The following is a 20,885-nucleotide window of genomic DNA, read 5'->3' as shown; positions in this document are numbered from 1 at the left end:
CAGTTATTTTGCTCCCCAAATAGCAAAACTCCTTTACTACTTTAAGTGTCTCGTTTCCTACTCTAATACCCTCAACATCACCCGACTTTATTCGACTACATTCCATTATCCTCGTTTTGCTTTTGTTGATGTTCATCTTATATCCTCCCTTCAAGACACCATCCATTCCGCTCAACTGCTCTTCCAAGTCCTTTGCTGTCTCTGACAGAATTACAATGTCATCGGCAAACCTCAAAGTTTTTATTTCTTCTCCATGGATTTTAATACCTACTCCAAATTTTTCTTTTGTTTCCTTTACTGCTTGCTCAATATACAGATTGAATAACATCGGGGAGAGGCTACAACCCTGTCTTACTCCCTTCCCAACCACTGCTTCCCTTTCATGTCCCTCGACTCTTATAACTGCCATCTGGTTGCTGTACAAATTGTAAATAGCCTTTCGCTCCCTGTATTTTACCCCTGCTACCTTTAGAATTTGAAAGAGAGTATTCCAGTTAATGTTATCAAAAGCTTTCTCTAAGTCTACAAATGCTAGAAACGTAGGTTTGCCTTTCCTTAATCTTTCTTCTAAGAAAAGTCGTAGGGTCAGTATTGCCTCATGTGTTCCAGTATTTCTACAGAATCCAAACTGATCTTCCCCGAGGTCGGCTTCTACTAGTTTTTCCATTCGTCTGTAAAGAATTCGCGTTAGTATTTTGCAGCCGTGGCTTATTAAACTGATAGTTCGGTAATTTTCACATCTGTCAACACCTGCTTTCTTTGGGATTGGAATTATTATATTCTTCTTGAAGTCTGAGGGTATTTCGCCTGTTTCATACATCTTGCTCACCAGATGGTAGAGTTTTGTCAGGACTGGCTCTCCCAAGGCCGCCAGTAGTTCTAATGGAATGTTGTCTACTCCGGGGGCCTTGTTTCGATTCAGGTCTTTCAGTGCTCTGTCAAACTCTTCACGCAGTATCGTATCTCCCATTTCATCTTCATCTACATCCTCTTCCATTTCCATAATATTGTCCTCAAGTACATCGCCCTTGTATAGACCCTCTATATACTCCTTCCACCTTTCTGCTTTCCCTTCTTTGCTTAGAACTGGGTTTCCATCTGAGCTCTTGATGTTCATACAAGTGGTTCTCTTATCTCCAAAGGTCTCTTTAATTTTCCTGTAGGCAGTATCTATCTTACCCCTAGTAAGATAAGCCTCTACATCCTTACATTTGTCCTCTAGCCATCCCTGCTTAGCCATTTTGCACTTCCTGTCGATCTCATTTTTGAGACGTTTGTATTCCTTTTTGCTGCTTCATTTACTGCATTTTTATATTTTCTCCTTTCATCAATTAAATTCAATATTTCTTCTGTTACCCAAGGATTTCTACTAGCCCTCGTCTTTTTACCTATTTGAGCCTCTGCTGCCTTCACTATTTCATCCCTCAAAGCTACCCATTCTTCTTCTACTGTATTTATTTCCCCCATTCCTGTCAATTGTTCCCTTATTCTCTCTCTGAAACTCTGCACAACCTCTGGTTCTTTCAGTTTATCCAGGTCGCATCTCCTTAAATTCCCACCTTTTTGCAGTTTCTTCAGTTTTAATCTACAGGTCATAATCAGTAGATTGTGGTCAGAGTCCACATCTGCCCCTGGAAATGTCTTACAATTTAAAATCTGGTTCCTAAATCTCTGTCTTACCATTATATAATCTATCTGATACCTTTTAGTATCTCCAGGGTTCTTCCATGTGTACAACCTTCTTTCATGATTCTTAAACCAAGTGTTAGCTATGATTAAGTTGTGCTCTGTGCAAAATTGTAATATAAAAAGCTAACAGACTCATTTAGTTCATTTATATAGTTTTGTATTCCCTCATAAAGGTTTGTTTGCATTTCATAGGAGGCAAGTGTTAAATAAATGTAATAATTGGAGACAGCTTCTAACATAGTGGTTCATGATGAAAAAATTGGTTGAGTTTTACTTTGTGAGCAGTATTTTGAGTGTAGTCTACTGTTGTTGCATACCAGCTGTAAAATAACTTTATAACTTCTTTGACGCTATTGATGTACTATCACTTTTGTTGGTTGCATTTAATGATTTAACTGTAGAGTGATCTTAAGTTAGTCTTACAACTTTTGTTTCATTGTATGGACTTACATATTTAAGTATTTTTCTTTAGCGGTTCAACATATTCGAAAACAGAAGCTCAGCGTCAGCTGGACGAAAGTAATAAAGGACATCAAATGTTACGTAAAATGGGTTGGAGTGGAGCGGGCTTGGGTGTCAAAGAACAAGGCATTGAACAACCTATTTCAGGTGGTGAGGTAAGACCCCTCTCTCTCTCTCTCTTTCTCTCTCTGTGTTTGTTTGTGTGTGTGTGTGTTCTGATTATGTCAGACATTAGTGTTTTTGTGAAGTTTGATACTCACTCCAAGCTAAACATATTGTAGCTTCATATTATGATGTGTGTGTTGATACTGTATTACATGTTTAAAGGCAAATTCAGTTATACACTGGAGATCTCATAAAGTAATAAATTAACTTTGGCATGTAAAAAGTTAGTGTTAGACTACATATTGAGAGGTCCAGTGTTCAGTCTACAGTCAGGCCTAGGACGTTTTCTGTTACATATAGCTGCAATATTATTTTAATGTGAAAAATATGAAATTTTACCATGATTCAGAGTCCACACTAAACTGTAATCCCCTTGTAAATGACTGCGTTAGTTAGTTCAGTGGTAAGGGAAAGGTCAGCTCGTACCACCTGTAGCAGAATTGTGCATAGTAAACCTATGTGGTGTTCAGTCTAACATTTGGGTTTAAATCTGTTTAAATACATGGTCATACTGAGAATTTTTCCAAAAATGGTAGGTAGAAAAAAGGAACCTGCCAAGCAGAGATAATTTACTCATACTCCTTACCCATTTAAAGCAAGGGGTGCGCTGACCTGGGCACCTACTCCAGAGAGCACCGAAGGCTGAATGTACAATCTGTCACTAAGCTAATTATTAATTTGTACTGAAAGCTGTGATATTACTAATTGTATTTTACATTTAAACATTGTCAACAGACCTATTATACATGGGTGACATGCTTTTAAACACTTACGACTCATTTGCTCAGTTGGGCCCTCCTTTTAAGTTGAATTCAAATTAGTGACATTGTCAAAAAATTTTAAAAGCTGAAGCTTAGAAAGTAGTCTTTAAATATTTTTGTTATTTTAAAAATTGAATGACTAATTGTTTGTGTTAGTCTTTTTGTGTGTTAATAAATGAAGATTCTGCACACTACATTTTTTATGTAAACTATAAAACAAAATTACTATCTCAATAAATTTTAAATACTGGTGCTGGATTAGCTGGTTAATGTAACTTCAATATCACCTTGGGCAGCAAGGTAGTGCACTTATTCCTGTATGATGTAGACTAGGGCAGTCTCTGGTTACAAATTACTTCTTGTACACAGCAAATAAGACACAAAGGAATGAAAGACATTAGCTTCTATTTGACATTGTATATCAATGAGGCAAGTTGAAAGTTTGTGCTGGTCTAGGATTCAAACACGGGTCTCCTGCTTACTAGGTTGATGCACTTACCACTGCACCATCCAGACATGGAGGACACTACAACCACATCAACTACCCTAGCACGCCTCCCATCAGACCCAAATTCTCAACTTATACCACACACTATTGATAAGCGCTCCAGCTCATTAGTCTCATTACTCGCGGCATCTCAGCAATTCCCATAAGGTTTCAGGGTTGGTGTGCATCCACATTGAAGGGATCATTGGCCATCTTCACATTAATTATCTGTATTTAGTGTCTCTTCTTTCAGACATGCCCAGAAGAATAGACACAATTTTGATCCTTCAGCCACTATGAATCAACATGCAAAGGAATTAAAGGCGTTACTGCCAGTGGACACTGATTTATACTGAGATCGGACTCTTAGTGGAATTGAAGAGATGCTGAGAATAATGAGGCTAATGAACAGGGGCACTAATCAGTAGTGTGTAGTATAAGTTGAGAATTTGGGTCTGACAGGAGACATGCTAGGGTAGTCATGTGGTTGCAGTGACCACTGTGTCCGGAAAGTGCAGTAATCAGTGTATCTGCCTAGTAAGCAGGAGACCTGGGTTGGAATATAGATCCGGCACCAATTTTTGGCCTGCCTCATTGATATAAATCAATGCCCAATGGCACCTAATGTCTTTAATTCCTTTATGTCTTGATTATTCGTAGTGGCTGCACGATCAAAATGTTTTCTGCTATTTCAAGCATGTCCAAAAGAACAGACACCACGTATACATTTGAAATAAGTGACTGATTGCAAATGACACTTCTTTGTTGTGTCAGTATTTAATTTTTAGTATCTCATAAGTGTCTTATGCATTTTAGAACCATATGCTATTGCGTTACCATAGCTTATGTTCAGCTATTTGGCAACACAATAATTTGTCTTTGGGCAATCTTCAGCCCAGCAGCCATGTCCATATGCCATAACACTGATTGAAAGTTTGTCAACACTATTTGTACAGATAAACCCAGTAAACTGTGCAAACACACTTTCTGCAGGCTTAAGTATCAGCTGTTAACCTACCAGGTAGAAACTTGTAAGTATGCGTGTGGCATGAATCAGAATTGTGCTCGAGCAAAATCTTGAAGTTTGTGTTCTGTACTTCTGCAATACTGACATCTAATTTAACATGCATGACATTAGTTGCACTCTGCTCATGTGTAAGTTTGTAAGCATCATAAGAATTACTTTGGACAAACTCAATAGCACCTGTGATTTATTGTGAATATGAAGACACTGCAGTTTGAATGATAAGCAAATGTGCATCTTTAGTGAAGAAGAAGAAAACTGGCTTTGGAAGCACCTAAACAGTTATAAATCATTAAACAAAAAACATACAGACATTCTCATATCAAAGAAATCAATCTGCCTGGAAATATTAACAATTTCCATTATAAACCAAATGCTCACTAATCACATGTTGAAACAGTATCCAGGACTGTTGTAGCCTCAGAAATGGTTTTTCATGATAATATGCTTTGCTCTGTTTGACCCACTTTACACTTCCTCATGACTAGCATTTTCCCATCAGTTGGTTCTTGCTTCTGCACAATGTCTATTTTATTGAGAGATCTCTTTCTCATCTCTCTTGGAACTTCCATTGGAATAAGTAGTCTCTTAACTATTTTTATTCAGTTTTCGTAAAGCATAATTTTACTCCCCAAGCATGTTGAAAAGTAGTGTGTCTGTTACATGGAAGAACAGTTTTTTGGCCAGCAGCTGTCCATGTTTAGTTTACGTAAATAATATGACAGTGCCTGGTCCTGCCTATAAGTCCCATAAATACACAAGTTATTTTTGACAGTTGGCAATGGTTTGTAGATAATTTGTTGGTGTGAATTCATCACTTGTATCATTGTATTGTGAAATACCATGGAAATTTAACCAACCTCTTGTCTGTCCTTCCATTTTCTGGTCGGTATGCTTTGCTTATAGCAAAAATTGTATTTCCTTTGCCCATTTTTGCAGATACAACTTTTTTAGAAGTGTTCCTTCCATTTAACCATGTCTTTTTTTAATATTCAATAAGATTTTAACTAGTACAGAGCTATTGTAATAATTACCTGTGTAATTATGATGTCTAACAGATAGCTTCTTTTGTAAAAAGTGTATAAAGACCTTTTCAACATGGGACTTTCCATTCATATCATCAAACATCCCTGTGTACACAGTGCACCTATTTATAAAAGCATTCAGATTTTTCAGAATGTACATTTTAGTGTTACATTTAGGCCTTTTTTGTTTTGAATATAGAGTCTAAATGGCAGTCTACCCCTCCAAAGAATTAGTGATTTAGGTCCCTTCCTGCATAATGCACTCGGTACATTCTGTTGTTAAAATAATTTAGTTTAGGTCATATTTTGTATAACTGAATATCTGGCTTTGCATGTCGTAGCTCTGAATTATTATCAAACTGTAATGAATGTAAGATGATCGTATCTCTGTCACTGTTCATACTCACCACTATTACTCTTTTTTGAAACAGAATATCTTTCTTCCAGTAGTCTTGTAATCAGATATATTTCACTTTACAGGTACATAATGTAATACCCAAGAATATAAATATTTTGTCAATACTAACAGGTTTCCAGCTACAAATCTTAGACCCATTCTTTGCATTATCACTCAGAAATATATTCACAATTTTGTTTGTTTCATCAGCTATATACTGGAATATGTCATCTGTAAGTCAGCCTAAAGAAGTCCATTGGTGTATTGCTAGTAACACTGAATAAGTAAACATTCTCATTTTGTAAACTGATTATACTGCATGTCGTGTGCTTCATCATATCAAGTCTTGCCTGATTCATTAATTTCTGCCAGGTGGCTTTATTAATTATTTCATTACTGTAATTATACATATATTCCAATTCTGCATTGTCACAAAAGGTATTTGAAAACTTTGCTTCCACTCCATCGTGACTGTGGAAAGTTTCTGCTCGTGACTATGGCAAGTTTCTGCATTTTTGAGATTCAAAATTCTTTATCATCAAACTCAAAACCACTATCTTCTAAAATGTTCAGTAACTGATTGGCAGTGAATTTTTTATTCTTCCTACTCCTTTTAGCATTATGAGATCTGAGTGTCAGTTTAGTAGCTGTCATTTTGAATAATGTATGTCACAGACAGTTATGCATAATCAAACAAAACTGCTGGAACAAAAGAACTCTTTCCAGAGCTTTCATTGCTTGACCGAACACAGGTTCACAGTTGCAAAATTAGATTTAATGATACACCTGAGGTCGCGCACCCTTATAAGCTTCTGCTGCAGTGGGGTGGAGGCTTGTGTTGATGCTTGGAAGCATCAGCAACAGTAAACATGTTACGTGATTCTTCAGTCATTTCTTGGTAGAACAATAAATCGTCCCTAGACAGTCTTAACCAGAAATTCAAAGACGTTCAAACTGTTATTGTACATTGGAAATAGGCAATTACTTATAATTTTTGTTTAATTAGTGCATCATGTGTATTGTTATATGAGATAGATACTACAGCATCTGAAATTCTTAGTCAGTGTGTTTGTGAATTCAGTAATTCATTTAGAGAAGCTTCAAAGTCAGAACTTCTTAGCATCTAAGTATTTTTTACAATTATTAGACATGCACCAATTTAATTTCATATTTTCTGTGCAGCTCCTTATGGTTAGTAATTGTTTTTTGTGTGACAGCACAAAATGGTATGTCATAGGCTTCGCTATCATGTTGGATTTCTCTGTGTGTTTTCTGTTTTGAACAAATTGTGTATATACATCAACATACATTCATTGGAGTGTCAACTCTCATTAGCACTTGGAAAATGTATCCTACAATTTGGTAGAGGATCTTTGTTATCAGAACATTTTTCTCTGTGTAAACTACTTTTTTTAGAGGTAAATGAGAACTCTGCTGATGATGTTGGGAGTATGAGCGTTTGAAATGTGAAGGTGTGAGAAAGGATGTTATATAATTTCATTGTCTAATGCACTGTTTTGTTTAAACTCATTAACATATGAGAGTGTTGCAGTTCCAATGCTTTTCAGTTGCACACTAAACCACATTGATGTTTCCAGAACGAATCGTTCACTCTGTGGCAAAGTGTTGCTTTCTGACAGACCAAAGCTGTATGCTGTTCTGGAACTCATACCAGGAATCTTGCCTTTTATGAGGAATGCCATTACCAGCTGAGATGTCATACTGAGCCCACCTTCACAGCTTTCTCTCAACAGTATTATTTCTTACAGGAGTTCCAGTCGATCTTTGTATGCAGTAGAGCCTATGTGAAGTTGAGAACTTAGGAGAGAGATATAGTTAGTATTGAAGTTATGAAGGTGGGTTGCGAATTTTTTGATAGCACACTAAGAACATTGCCTGCAAAGGGCAAAGGTCCACGTTCAAATGCCTGTCTGGAACACAGTTTTTAATCTGTCAGTCTGTTCATTACTGAGGTTTCTTGGTGGTTCCAGAAGCTTTCTTTTCAGTATTTTACATCACAAACATGTCTGTGGGCTCACAGGTAGCCAAAAAGAACAATTCTCTTTTGTTGCGGCTCATGCAGCAAAAATTGTATTGTTCACAAGGTAGGATTAGCTTTGTTTGTTTTCCCTGTTTTTCCACGTAACATTTGTTCCTGTAAATAGTACTGTGAGATGATGTCCTATGAGTATAAAAATAAAGAAACAAGTATAGGGAGTTGTCAGCATAAAGAATATACTTAGCTTCTTGTAATGTTTTACTATTTAGGCAATCTTTCTCAAATTGTGAAATCTGATTTTTGTTTTTGCTCGTAAATCTATATCTATACTACTATGTTAAGAGAAACCGTTGTCTGACATTATTACCAAACATCTTTAAAAATAGTTGACCGATTGACTTCAAATTTTCTCTTGATACACTAATAAACATTTTGTCAGACATAGGCTACACATATTTTAATATACATGACATGGAATGTGGCACGTAAAACTGGCCCATAAAGTCAACACGTGAACGTAAAATTAAATGTAATGTATTGAATATGACTACTCACTGTCACAGTAGGTGCTGAAAGTTTCCTCTACCCACTTCAGCATATGTATGAGCGCACTTGAGGAGATTCGTCTTTAGCCTTGTCAATTCTTGCGTTGTGATGCTATTGATGACATCCTGGATCCTGGTCTTGAGTTCTTAATAGTGTGTGGAATTCCTTTGTATACTCTTCTCTTTAACAGTCCCCACAAGTGAAAGCCACAAGTGGACAAGCCTGGTGACCAAGGAGGTGACAAGCCTTTGTTAATGGTCCTCTCTAGTGTAAAAATCTCATGCACACGAGACAATGATACAGCTGATGTGTGGCATGTTGCACCACCCTGATGAAAGTAACGCAACTGACGCTCCTCTTCTGTCGAGTTAGAATAAAACTCCACCAGGGTTCCTAAATACAGGTCGCTGTTCACTGTCATCTTAAAGAATATGGGCCACATAATGCGTGTGGCAGAAATGACACACCAAACATCAACCTTCTTGTCATGCAAAGGTACCTGGTGGATCGTGTGTGGATTTTTTGTTGACCAATACCACTTGTTTTGGAAATTTATGTATCCAGACTGGTGCAACCACATCTCGTCACTCAAGATAAGCTTTAGTGGGTCCAAGATACCACTGGCACAATTTCTCAACAGCCGGGAACAGAAGTGCACCATCTTCTGCAGGTTAGGCTTCTTCAGTTCTTGCACAACACTTAATCTGGAACAGTTTTAACTTTAGTCACTGTAAAACATGTCTGCAAGATCTCTCACTTGCATGAACCTGTTGACTCAATCTTCTGGTTGATTTATGAGGACTTATCATTATCTCCTGCACCTACCTCTTTAATTAAAGTGTGCAGACAGGTGGTGGTTTGCTCCTGGGAGCATTTTGAACCGATCCAGTATGCCACTGCTTTTTGATCAATTCCTGTATGGGGTTCTTTGCTGCCACAGAACATCCTGGAAATTTCTCCTGAAACAAATTCTTTGTGCATTATCACATTAACCTGGCTTCACATTATGAGGCCTTTTTCTCATCTGGTTTCAACAAGTTTCACTGGCTGCAGCTGCAGCTGCGGCTGCTGTACACAACAACAAAGTTCTGTGCAGTGTCGTCACATCAGAGGAAATCGTTCAAGCAGGACTGTTTGGATGGCGTTTTTTTGTTCTCCATTATTGTTGATGAACATTATCATTGCGTACGATGGGTCATTTTTACTTGCCATGCTTATGTATGTAGATATGTATGTCTAAATAAATGGGAAACGTTGATAGCAAAAATGTCAAAAAGTTCTTGAGCAATTACCTTCAGATTGGTACATGATGCTCTAGTAAACTTTCAGATGGACATAGGAAATATTTTTTTTAAACAATAATGTAAATATTTTTTATTAAAACTGACTATGGTAAAGAAGATATTGTGCTGTGAAAATAAGCAGTTTCATTTTCTACCTTGCAGTCAGTTTTAACCACAGAAGCAGGACACTAAACCATTAGACAACTTGTTTCTCCCATATACAGTATGTTCTTTCTTCATATATATAATTTTAAACAAAAATTGTATACACAACAATGTGGTGTTTTGTTTTCCTTCTCACAGTCGGTTTTAAGAGAGAACAAGAAAGTTGTATTTATGGCTTATCAGCTTAAGATTAGAATACTGCTATGGAATCTTATATCATCAAAAACTGCATAAGCCTATCCCTTTGTAGATAAAATCTATGTGAAATATTGTCACTGAAGCTACTATCCTGACAGGTCCAGCAACAAGAGAGATATCTCATACCCTGTATACTAATGACCCCAACCTATTTACCCATTTATTTTAAGTGACTTCAGCTCCCAGTCAAGGTTTTATTGGTCTTATCAATATATGAGACTCAGGGTCCGAAAGGGAAGTAGAAGAAATGAACAAAGTAGTAGGGTTGGGGAATTAACATAGAGAGGGGGAAGGAAAATATGGATAGATGGAGGAAGAAAGAGGAGTTGGCGAGAGATAGGGGACAAGGAGAAAACAGAGGGGGGTGAGGGGGAGCGATGTACAGAGAGAGAGGGCGGAGGAGAAGATGGCTAAAGAGAGGATGGAGAAGGAGATTAGGACATACATCCTGTTCACATATATATTTACAAGTTGTGAAGCATTGCCAGTTTTGCTAGTAGATAGTAAAATCTAAGACAAATGTAGTCACACTTGCACTGAGCTTGAATGTTGTTGTACCAAATATACTTCATTCAAGTAGAATAAATTCCCGAAATATGATACCCTTTTAATACGAATGAAATTCCCTATGGAATGCCATACAAATTTTACCAACAATGTTCCTAATTTTGAATAATCTGTGTACCAGGTAGTAGTGGAATTGTCATGGAAGTAAAACATTTTAAAAAATAAAACCAAATTATCTTAGGACTAAGTACAGTCACGTCTGCAACATGAAACATTGTAGCACAACATATTAACATGTCAACATAAATAAAAGTTTCTAGACTTCAAACCTCATCTATTACATTGTTCATTGTTAAACATCCCATTCTTAATTACTGGTACTTCTCTACTGACATTGATCAGATTAATCTTTCGATTTGAAATGTCTGTTATTGAAGTTTACAGTGATGACAACCCTAGTTTTTTAACTATTCACAAAGCAAGGTGGCACAATAGTTCGCCCACTGAGGTTTTTTTTGGGAGGAGCAGGAGAAAAAATCCTGCCCAGCCATCTAGGTTTGAGTTTCCTACAGTTTCCTTAAATTAGTTGAGGTGAATGCTTTGCTAAAACACAGCTAATTTCTTTCACCGCCTGTGCCGAATCCAAACCTGTGCTCTCTCTTTAATGGCCTCAACATCAACAAGATATTAAATGATAATTTTTTCTTTCTGACCATTCCACCTTGCAGTAGCACCTTTAATGTAAGTAATATAATCATGAGAAATGTGAGATGTGGAAGTGTAGTTTAACTATATTTTAGTACTGATATTTGGGCTGTAAAATAACTGAGGATGTCTGATGTAGAGTGCATATAAAATGTAGACTGGCAGTGGCAAGGAAAGCCTTTCTGAAGAAGAGAAATTTGTTAATATCAGATATATTTTTAAATGTTAGGAAGTCCTTTCTGAAGGTATTCGTATGGAGTGTAACCTTGTATGGAAGTACAATATGGGTGATAAAACAGATCAGGTAAGAAGAGAATAGAAAATTTTTAAATCTGTTGCTACAGGAGAATCCTGAAGATTAGATTTGTAGAGTGTGTAACTAATGAGGAGGTACTGAAAACAATTAGGTAGATAAGAAATTTGTGGCACAAATTGACTTAATGAAGGAATCAGTTGATAGGACACATTCTAAGGCAAGAGCTCACCAATTTACTATTGATGGCAAAGGGGGGGAAGGGGGGGGTAAAAATCTTAGAGAGAGACTGAGAGTTGAATACAGTAAGCAAATTCAGAAGGATGCAGGTTGCTCGCACAAGATAGAGTTGCTTGGAGAACTGCATCAAATCAGTCTTCAGACTGAAGATCACAATGACAACAATAATTGGGGGAACCAACCACAGAATGACCGAGGTTCCTGAACAGATCTTCATTTATAATGTGAATGTTGTCAGACACAGGTTGTATAAAAATAAGAGCCAGCATATATCACTTCATTTCATTCCATAACGCCATTTAAGATTACTTATTTAGGTAGCTCATTAAGCTGGCTAAAGTTACAGGGATCCAAAAGTACGTAAAGCTGCATCCACACCTGGACACACCGCGTCACGCATCACCGTGTGGTGTAGATTAGCACAGAACTGTGCAGAATGGAGCAGAGTGTTTGCAGGTGCTCAGCAATGTTCCAGTGTACTTGCACATGTGTCAGTAACAATAGAAAATGAGAAACTCTGTCCAAACAGAGCCTGGTACAAACACTTCATTTCCTTTGATGTACCGATGTAGTGTAGAACTTGTTTATTTTCGCTCAGTGCAGCGTGTTTTGACATCCACTTGTTCCCTGCTGCACTGCACCAAATTTCTTTCCATGGTTTTGCATGGCCGGTGTGGACAAAAACCTTTTTAAGGAACTGGGGATTCTAACTATTGTTTCCAGTATATTTGTATATTGTCATAATTATCTATTTTTCAAACTAAAAGTTCAGGTCATGGAACAAGTACCAGATATTTTATTGTAGAAACATGTCCATTATTCAGGCACACATGTTTTCTATAACTTGCCAGCAGCCGTAAAATGTTCAAATACAAATAAATTTTAGTTTGATATGATCCTAAAGCACTTTTTGTAGCCATCTCTTTTTATTCCATTGACAAACCTCGTAGTTAACGGGACTGATATTGTATGTAAAGTTAGACAGAAAAGTAATGCACACAGGCATGTAGGACACGAGCAAAAACAATTAGGAAGATAGGGCAAAAAGTACTGTACATTAAAGCGCACTTCTTAAGTTTCAAAAGCCGCGTGGTCTGAGGTGCGTTGTGTAATGAGAGAAAATATGGAGAAAGGAGGAGTTGCCATATATGTCAAAAGTTATCATTGTGCAAAAAGTATAGAAAAAAAAAAGTTTTGTGTAGAGAAACATATAGAAGCATGTGCCTGTGAGCTTAAATTAAATAAAGGCACATTTATAATTGTAACTGTATATAGGTCCACATCAGGAAATTTTCATCTATTTCTGAAAAATTTGGACTCCTTGTTGTGCTATCTGTCAGACAGGGGGAAGCAAATTATTATTTGTGGGGACTTCAATGTAGATTCTCTGAAAGAGGGTAATAGGAAAAATGACCTTGAAGTATTACTTGGTTCTTTCAATTTGACACCCGTTATTGATTTTCCTACTCGGGTGGTAAAGGATAGCAGCTCACTGATAGATAACTTCTTTATAGACCAAGATAAGTTTAACCAGATAAATGCTCAGCCTGTTGAGAATGGTCTTTCTGATCATGGTGCACAGCTAGTTACAATATATGACATAGCTCCATTCAGCAATACTAAACAGTCCTCCAAAGTAGTACGTCCAGTCAACGATTTAACAATTGCAAATTTCAGGGAAAGCCTACAGCAGTTAGACTGGGATGAGGTGTACCGTGAACCTGATGCCAATTTAAAATATAATTTATTTCATGACTTTTTGTAAATGCATTTGAAAACTGCTTCCCCAAGAAAATAGTTAAATATACTCATAAGAAACCTTGTAACAAACCATGGCTTACTAAGGGTATAAAAATATCTTGTAACCGGAAATGGGGAAATGTATCTGACAGCAAGAAAGAGTAGTGACCCAGAAACTATCAAAAATTATAAAAACTACTGTGTTATATTAAGAAAAGTTATTAAAAAATCCAGGAGTATGTGTATCATGTCTGAAATCAGCAACTCTGATAATAAAATTAAAACAATTTGGAATATTATTAAAAGAGAAACAGGTCAACCAAGAGCAGAGGAAGACAGTATTACCATCAAATTGAATGAAAACTTTACGAACAAAAAGTCAGAAGTTGAAAATATTTTTAATAATCATTTTCTAAATGTTGTGGATATAGTACGATCCAGGTGTTCATTAGAAGATGCTAGGCTGTTAATGGAAGAGGCCATACCTATGCAATTTGATACAATTGAAATCTCACCCACCTCTCCCTCTGAAATTAGGAAAATAATAAACTTGCTTAAAAGCAAAAACTCACATGGAATTGATGGCACTTCCAGCAAAATACTAAAAGCTTGTTCTCAACAGATAAGTAAGATTCTCAGCCACCTGTGTAATAGCTCTCTGGAACAGGGCATTTTCCCTGATAGACTGAAATATGCTATTGTTATACCTTTGCATAAAAAGGGGTATAGATCTGATGTCAACAATTACCGTCCAATCTCCCTTCTAACAGCTTTATCCAAAATTTTTGAGAAAGTAATGTATTCAAGAGTAGCTTCACATATCTGTAAAAATGAAGTACTAACAAAATGTCAGTTTGGTTTCCAGAAAGGTTTTTCAACAGAAAATGCCATATATGCTTTCACCAGTCAAATTTTGAATGATCTGAATAACCGAACACCACCCATTGGGATTTTTTGTGATCTCTCAAAGGCTTTTGATTGTGTAAATCATGAAATTCTGCTAGACAATCTCAAGTATTGTGGCATGAGTGGGACAGTGCACAAATGGTTTAATTCGTACCTAATTGGAAGAGTGCAGAAAGTTGAAATAAGTAGTTCTCGTAACATGCAAAGATCAGCACATTCCTCAAACTGGGGAACTATCAAGAATGGGGTTCCACAAGGGTCAGTCTTGGGTCCTTTGTTGTTCTTATTATATATTAATGACTTGCCATTCTATATTCATGAAGAGGCAAAGTTAGTTCTCTTTGCTGATGATACAAGTATAGTAATCACACCTGACAAACAAGAATTAACTGATGAAATTGTCAATACTGTCTTTCAGAAAATTACTAAGTGGTTCCTTGTAAACGGACTCTCACTGAATTTTGATAAGACACAGTACATACAGTTCCCTACAGTGAATGGTATGACGCCATTAATAAATATAGACTTTAATCAGAAGCATCTAGCTAAGGTAGAATATTGCAAATTTTTAGGTGTGTCCATTGATGAGAGATTAAATTGGAAGAAACACATTGATGATCTGCTGAAACGTTTGAGTTCAGCTACTTATGCAATAAGGGTCATTGCAAATTTTGGTGATAAACATCTTAGTAAATTAGCTTACTACGCCTATTTTCACTCATTGCTTTCATATGGCATCATATTTTGGGGTAATTCATCACTGAGGAATAAAGTATTTATTGCACAAAAGCGTGTAATCAGAATAATAGCTGGAGTCCACCCAAGATCATCCTGCAGACATTTATTTAAGGATCTAGGGATATTCACAGTAGCTTCTCAGTATATATACTCTCTTATGAAATTTTGTTATTAACAACCAAACCCAATTCAAAAGTAATAGCAGTGTGCATAACTACAATACTAGGAGAAAGGATGATCTTCACTATTCAAGATTAAATCTAACTTTGGCACAGAAAGGGGTGAATTATACTGGCACTAAAGTCTTTGGTCACTTACCAAATAGTATCAAAAGTCTGACAGATAACCAACAAGTATTTAAGAAGAAATTAAAAGAATTTCTGAATGACAACTCCTTCTACTCCATAGAGGAATTTTTAGATATAAATTAAGGAAAAAATAAATAAATAAATATAAAAATAAAAATAAAAAATAAAGAAAAACAAAAAAACACAATAAAATAAAGTTGTTATATTAACTTAAGTATGTTGTTAAATTAACCTAATTATGTCATGTATTGGAAAATTCGACTCGTTCCACATCATTACGAAATATCGTATTCATGATCCATGGAACTAGTATTAATCTAATCTAATCTAATCTAAGCTACACTCCGTGCAGCTCGCCGCGTCAGAGGTTCGAGTCCTCCCACGGGCATGGGTGTGTGTGATGTCCATAGCGTAAGTTAGTTTAAGTTATATTAAGTAGGGTGTAGGCTTAGGGACCGATGACCTCAGCAGTTTGGTCCTATAAGACCTTACAACAAATTTCCAATTTAAGATTTAATTCCCCCCCCCCAACATAGTCACCATTAAGACTAACACATTTCTCCAAATGTGTACGAAGTGGGTCCCCCCCCCACTCCATCACTGAAAAATACTTCTGACTTTACTTGAATCCATGACTTGACAGCTGCCTTTCTCTTCATCATCCAATTACCTTTGGGGTCTCTTGAGTAGAAAAAAAAATCACAAGGTGCAAGATCGGGGGAGTAAGGAGGGTGTGGAATTGGTTCAAACTTCAGGTTTTACAGAGCCTCTTCAGTTCCATGTGAGGGGTGTTGATGAGCATTATTACATTGGAAGATTATTGGCACCAGGCTGCCTGTAACATGATAAACCCAGTGTTGGACATGGTTCCAAGTCTCCATATACCAACAAAAATGTACTATTGCCTCTTGTACCAGATAATCAGTCACATTGACTCTGTGAGCATCCTAAAACATAGTCAAAAGAATTCTTTTTGTGGATGGTTGTGTTTTGAACTTCTTTGCGTGAGGAGATTGTTCACTAATGAAGCCAACAGATTTATTGGATCTTAAAATATGGTTCACAATACATTTTCGAGTGATTCGCTGGTTATTTTTAACCAAGTTGTCGAAGAGTTTGTGATGCTTATTATCTGGCAGTGGTCGAATGTTGGCTATGTGTTTCATTGCCAGTCATGGCTTTTCCAGGCTCACAACCATGAATTTTTATCACTCATCAATTTACAGTAGACCTATCAATAGCATTTTCACTATAAACAGCCTTTAAACAATTATGAGTCTCACGAGGAGTCAGTTTTTCAGCAGTTAAAAATTTGTTAACAGCACACTGTTTAACTCCCATTGGCACAGCACTAGAACTTCTGCTACTGAAAATAAACTGGTTGAATGCAACACATTCAAGCTTCAGCTGCATCTAGAGGGGGAAACTTACCTTCCATATGCCACCTGGCACATTTCTCAAGGTCATTTAGCTCATGTTCTGCAAAAATGTGTGCATTACTTTTCAGCTTACCCTCATATTATTAATAATATCAAATAACATGAGATGTTATGTAAAATAGACTTCTGTTTGTGTTTAGTGCAGTAATGTGAACAATGTAAATAAGTGTTGTACACTGATTTTCTGCTTGACGATGGATTCCCACATCCATAAAGAGCATTTCACTTAAATTTTGTGGAAGGGAAATTAGCATCTCATTATTATTATTATTATTGTTGCTGCTGTTGTTGTTGTTACTATTGTATTCATTATCTATTCTTACCTTGTGATGTGACGTACGTCCTGGAGAATCTCCATACCACGGATATCTGAAACAAAAAGTATATCTAATCTAATCATAGGTATAGTCTACTGTAAACCACATTCTTCTTTTCCTGCATTACATGCCCTCACTTCGAGTTTGATGGGATACATTGAGTTGGAGGATAAATATGTGCCTGCTTCGTTTTTAAGGAAAGCCACATTTCAATGAAGGCCTTGATTCAGTGGCAGCCAGGAAAAAGTTCACTGATATTTCATAACATTATAACTCAACTATCCTCTGCATTTTGTTCATAAGATTAATGAATGGACAATGCTTGCATGTGAGTTATCTTTAACCCATCACTGAATATTTTGATTGAATTTGGCCACTGCATTTACACAGTAGTTGTGAATGAAATTATTAGCTGAGGAAAAGGAATTTTGATGTGATGTTTAACTAGCAGACTATGTATCAAGGAAGTGGTCTTATTGAGCAATGGTTCCTATTCAGTGGGAATAGAGAAATGATTGATGGTGTGAAGAAGCATCTTTAGGTTTATTGATTTCTGTCCAGCTGCAAGTTCAAAAGTTTGAAGTCTTTGCAACATAAATTTGTCTGTCAGGAGTTGGCACCATATATGAAGACATAGTTCTGCAGCTTCCAAGACAGAGCACTGGTCGATGTTGAAGGCACCACCCCAATGCAGATATAGTAATACTATAGTCTGTCTAATTTGGTGAGTGCTAATTTGATGCCACTGCAGTAAAACATGGCACCATGACACAACTGAAGAAGCAGAAGTGATCAGTGCAAGGTGAGCATTGTTGCAGCATGGGTACCTCACCAAGTATGAGCAATATTCATCATTTGTTCTAAGCTTTGATGAAAATTTCTGATAATATCATTAGTTGTAGATTAATCCCAGGAAGTGGACAGCCATGGTTTCTGATGTCTGGTTTCTCCAGTTTCACCTACAGAGAAATGTGCTGTACACGTTTTCAAGTAAAACGGCACTTCTTTAGATTTCTAACCATAAGGCCCTATTACAGCATGATCTACACTATTGATAAAGTGTTACTTCCTACTTTTCCTAATGTTGTGACAGATGTTGGTAAGTAAAACAATTCATTAGTCGATCCGTGGAATTTTCATAGGTTAAGTTTTCAGAGTACTTGCAAAATGTTTGTCGGTCACAGTATTTCTTATGTTGAAAGAGTCCTGCAAATCAGTGCCCCTTTAACAGTGGATCAGCTCTTCTCAGTGGACTATTTCTCCTTTTGCATTGAAAGGTGCTGAAAGAGCTTTCTGCTGTTTGATATATCCATTGGAATAACACACTAAGATAGTATAAACTCAATGTATTGTCTATGATATACAATTCTAGGTGATGGCAGATCGACTACGTTTACATATATTTTAGTCGGACATATATTTTACATATATTTTAGTCGGACATTAAGACACTAACAATATGTACAAAGCTATTTCAACATCATTTGTTCACTGGCGGGCATTTCTTTGACACACGGAGATCACATTCTCTCTGTGTCCTTCACCTGCAGCACCACAGAGCAGATGACTTCACCCAGCTGGTAGAAATGCTCATTTGGGCCCACATCACTGAGAGTGCAGGATCAGTATAACTCTGATCTGCACAGACCATAAAGCACCCCCCAAAAGTGGAGTAATTGTCCTCTTATTTACTACCTGAACTCACAGATGTCCTTCATCAGTCAATGGAGAGTACATAAGTGGAACATCTCATTCCCAGAATGGCACATCCTGCATCACTGGCCAGTATAATCACAGCACCATGAAGACTGCATGCAACAAATTCAAATTGCTACGAAGTGTACTACATGCTTGGATATGCAAATGATTAGCATTGCATCACAAACACACAAAGTAGGTAAGAGTAATACCATCTATGTTCTGAATTGAAGGAAACATTATGCCTTGGATTTCTCGTTCAGAAACAACATTTAAATGTCATTTGTTTGTGAGAATAACCACTTACACCTCGTGTAAGAAAGAGAAACATCCACCAGAATGTTTTGCTGATGGATTTAAGAGGGTCATACACAACACCATTTAGGATCTCAGTGGTCCCACACAATTAAGTACCCAAGAGGACATACATATATAATTTATTCAGCTGTGTGATCATAGAGCTGTGTCACGTACTTTGAGTCAGGAAATACATTTTTTCGCAACGAGATAAGTATCCACGTAGACAGTGCGAAGGCATCTGAAATATCATGGGCTGTCAGCATAGTGACCATTTTAGTGGCTTCCCATGACACAGCAGCAGAGAATGGCACACCAGCAGTGCTGCACCTGTCAACAACTCTGGACACATTGTCTTTTCTGATGAGTCTAGGTTAGGATTTCTGTACAACGCCATGATAGACATATCCATGTATAGAGGCTCTGGGGAGAAAGAACTGTGGCGTATTGCAGCCACCACCATCATAGCCCAGCACCTGCCGCGATGGTAAGATGTGCCCTCAGGTACACAACACAATCACCTCTGGTTCACATAGCTGGTACTTGGGCATCAGATGTGACATTTCTAACTTTTTAAGCTGGTAGCAGTGCCCTACCTTTGAGGTGCCCGTGATGTCATCTTTCAATGAGATAAAAGAAGACATACGACCTGCATGCAGTATTGACATATCTTGATACAGTATGTGTTTGACTGTCGCCCTGACCTGCACATTCTCCAGATTTCTCACCTCGAAAACATTTGTTTGTGGGTTGCCAAGAGAACAGTCATGCCACCATTTGTGAGCCGCTATGGTTGATGATTGCGGGCATAGAACTGAAGCAGCATGGAATGACATACCTGTATCTGCCATGCAGCATGGAATGACATACCTGTATCTGTCATCTGAGCTCACTTCAACTCGGTGTCCAGACAGGTTAGAACCACTGTTGTGCCAGATGTGGCTGCTCTGTGTACTAAATATCATATCCTGAGGCCACATATCACCTATAGATTTAATCAGATATTCTTCCTGCTACATTGTATATGCACAGTAAGTCAAATTTTGTTATTTTTCAATCCTTTCTTGTGCTGCAGTTTTAATGGCCAGCAATGTAGTCTGTAGTTTATGGTAGGTATCCTGAAGAAACGTAACTATTGAGCAATAGAGAGGTGGATGAGACTAGAAGAAGTAGAATCCACTAGTTTCTTAGGTATTACGGTGGGTAACAAGCTGAATGGGAAACAACATATTAATTCTGTCTGTAAGAAACTCAGCTCCATCATATTTATAATGAGGCAGCTAGCACAGAATGAAAACAAACAGCTTCTCTGCACAGTATACCCTGGACTCTTTGAACCGTATCTAAGGCATGGAGTGTTAGTGAGGGGAAATTCAAACATACAAGAAATAAAAAGGGCAATCACATTTCTTCTTCTTTAAAAAAAAAAAAAAGGCGGGGAGGGGGGCCAGTCAGAATCATATTAAGAAGAAAGACTTCTGAAACATTAAGAAACAGCTTCAAAAGACTAGGTATCTTAACTTTTTCCTGCTTGTA

At 37.2% G+C, this 20,885-nt stretch overlaps 1 protein-coding gene across 5 annotated transcripts in view; it reads left to right on the top strand.

Moving 5' to 3' along the window:
• LOC126259741 (calcium homeostasis endoplasmic reticulum protein) overlaps window positions 1-20,885 on the top strand; it is a 335,568-nt gene that overhangs the window by 305,918 nt on the left and 8,765 nt on the right. For all 5 annotated transcript variants that reach the window (XM_049956747.1, XM_049956756.1, XM_049956740.1 and 2 more), the window contains one exon: window positions 2,162-2,306. In XM_049956747.1, the coding sequence (XP_049812704.1) occupies window positions 2,162-2,306 (145 nt within the window). The remainder of the gene's footprint in view (window positions 1-2,161; window positions 2,307-20,885) is intronic.

This window comes from Schistocerca nitens, chromosome 1, assembly GCF_023898315.1.
Source record: "Schistocerca nitens isolate TAMUIC-IGC-003100 chromosome 1, iqSchNite1.1, whole genome shotgun sequence".
Taxonomy (NCBI): domain Eukaryota; kingdom Metazoa; phylum Arthropoda; class Insecta; order Orthoptera; family Acrididae; genus Schistocerca; species Schistocerca nitens.
The sequence above is the reverse complement of the archived record's forward strand: the minus strand, read 5'-3'. Positions and strand labels throughout refer to the sequence as shown.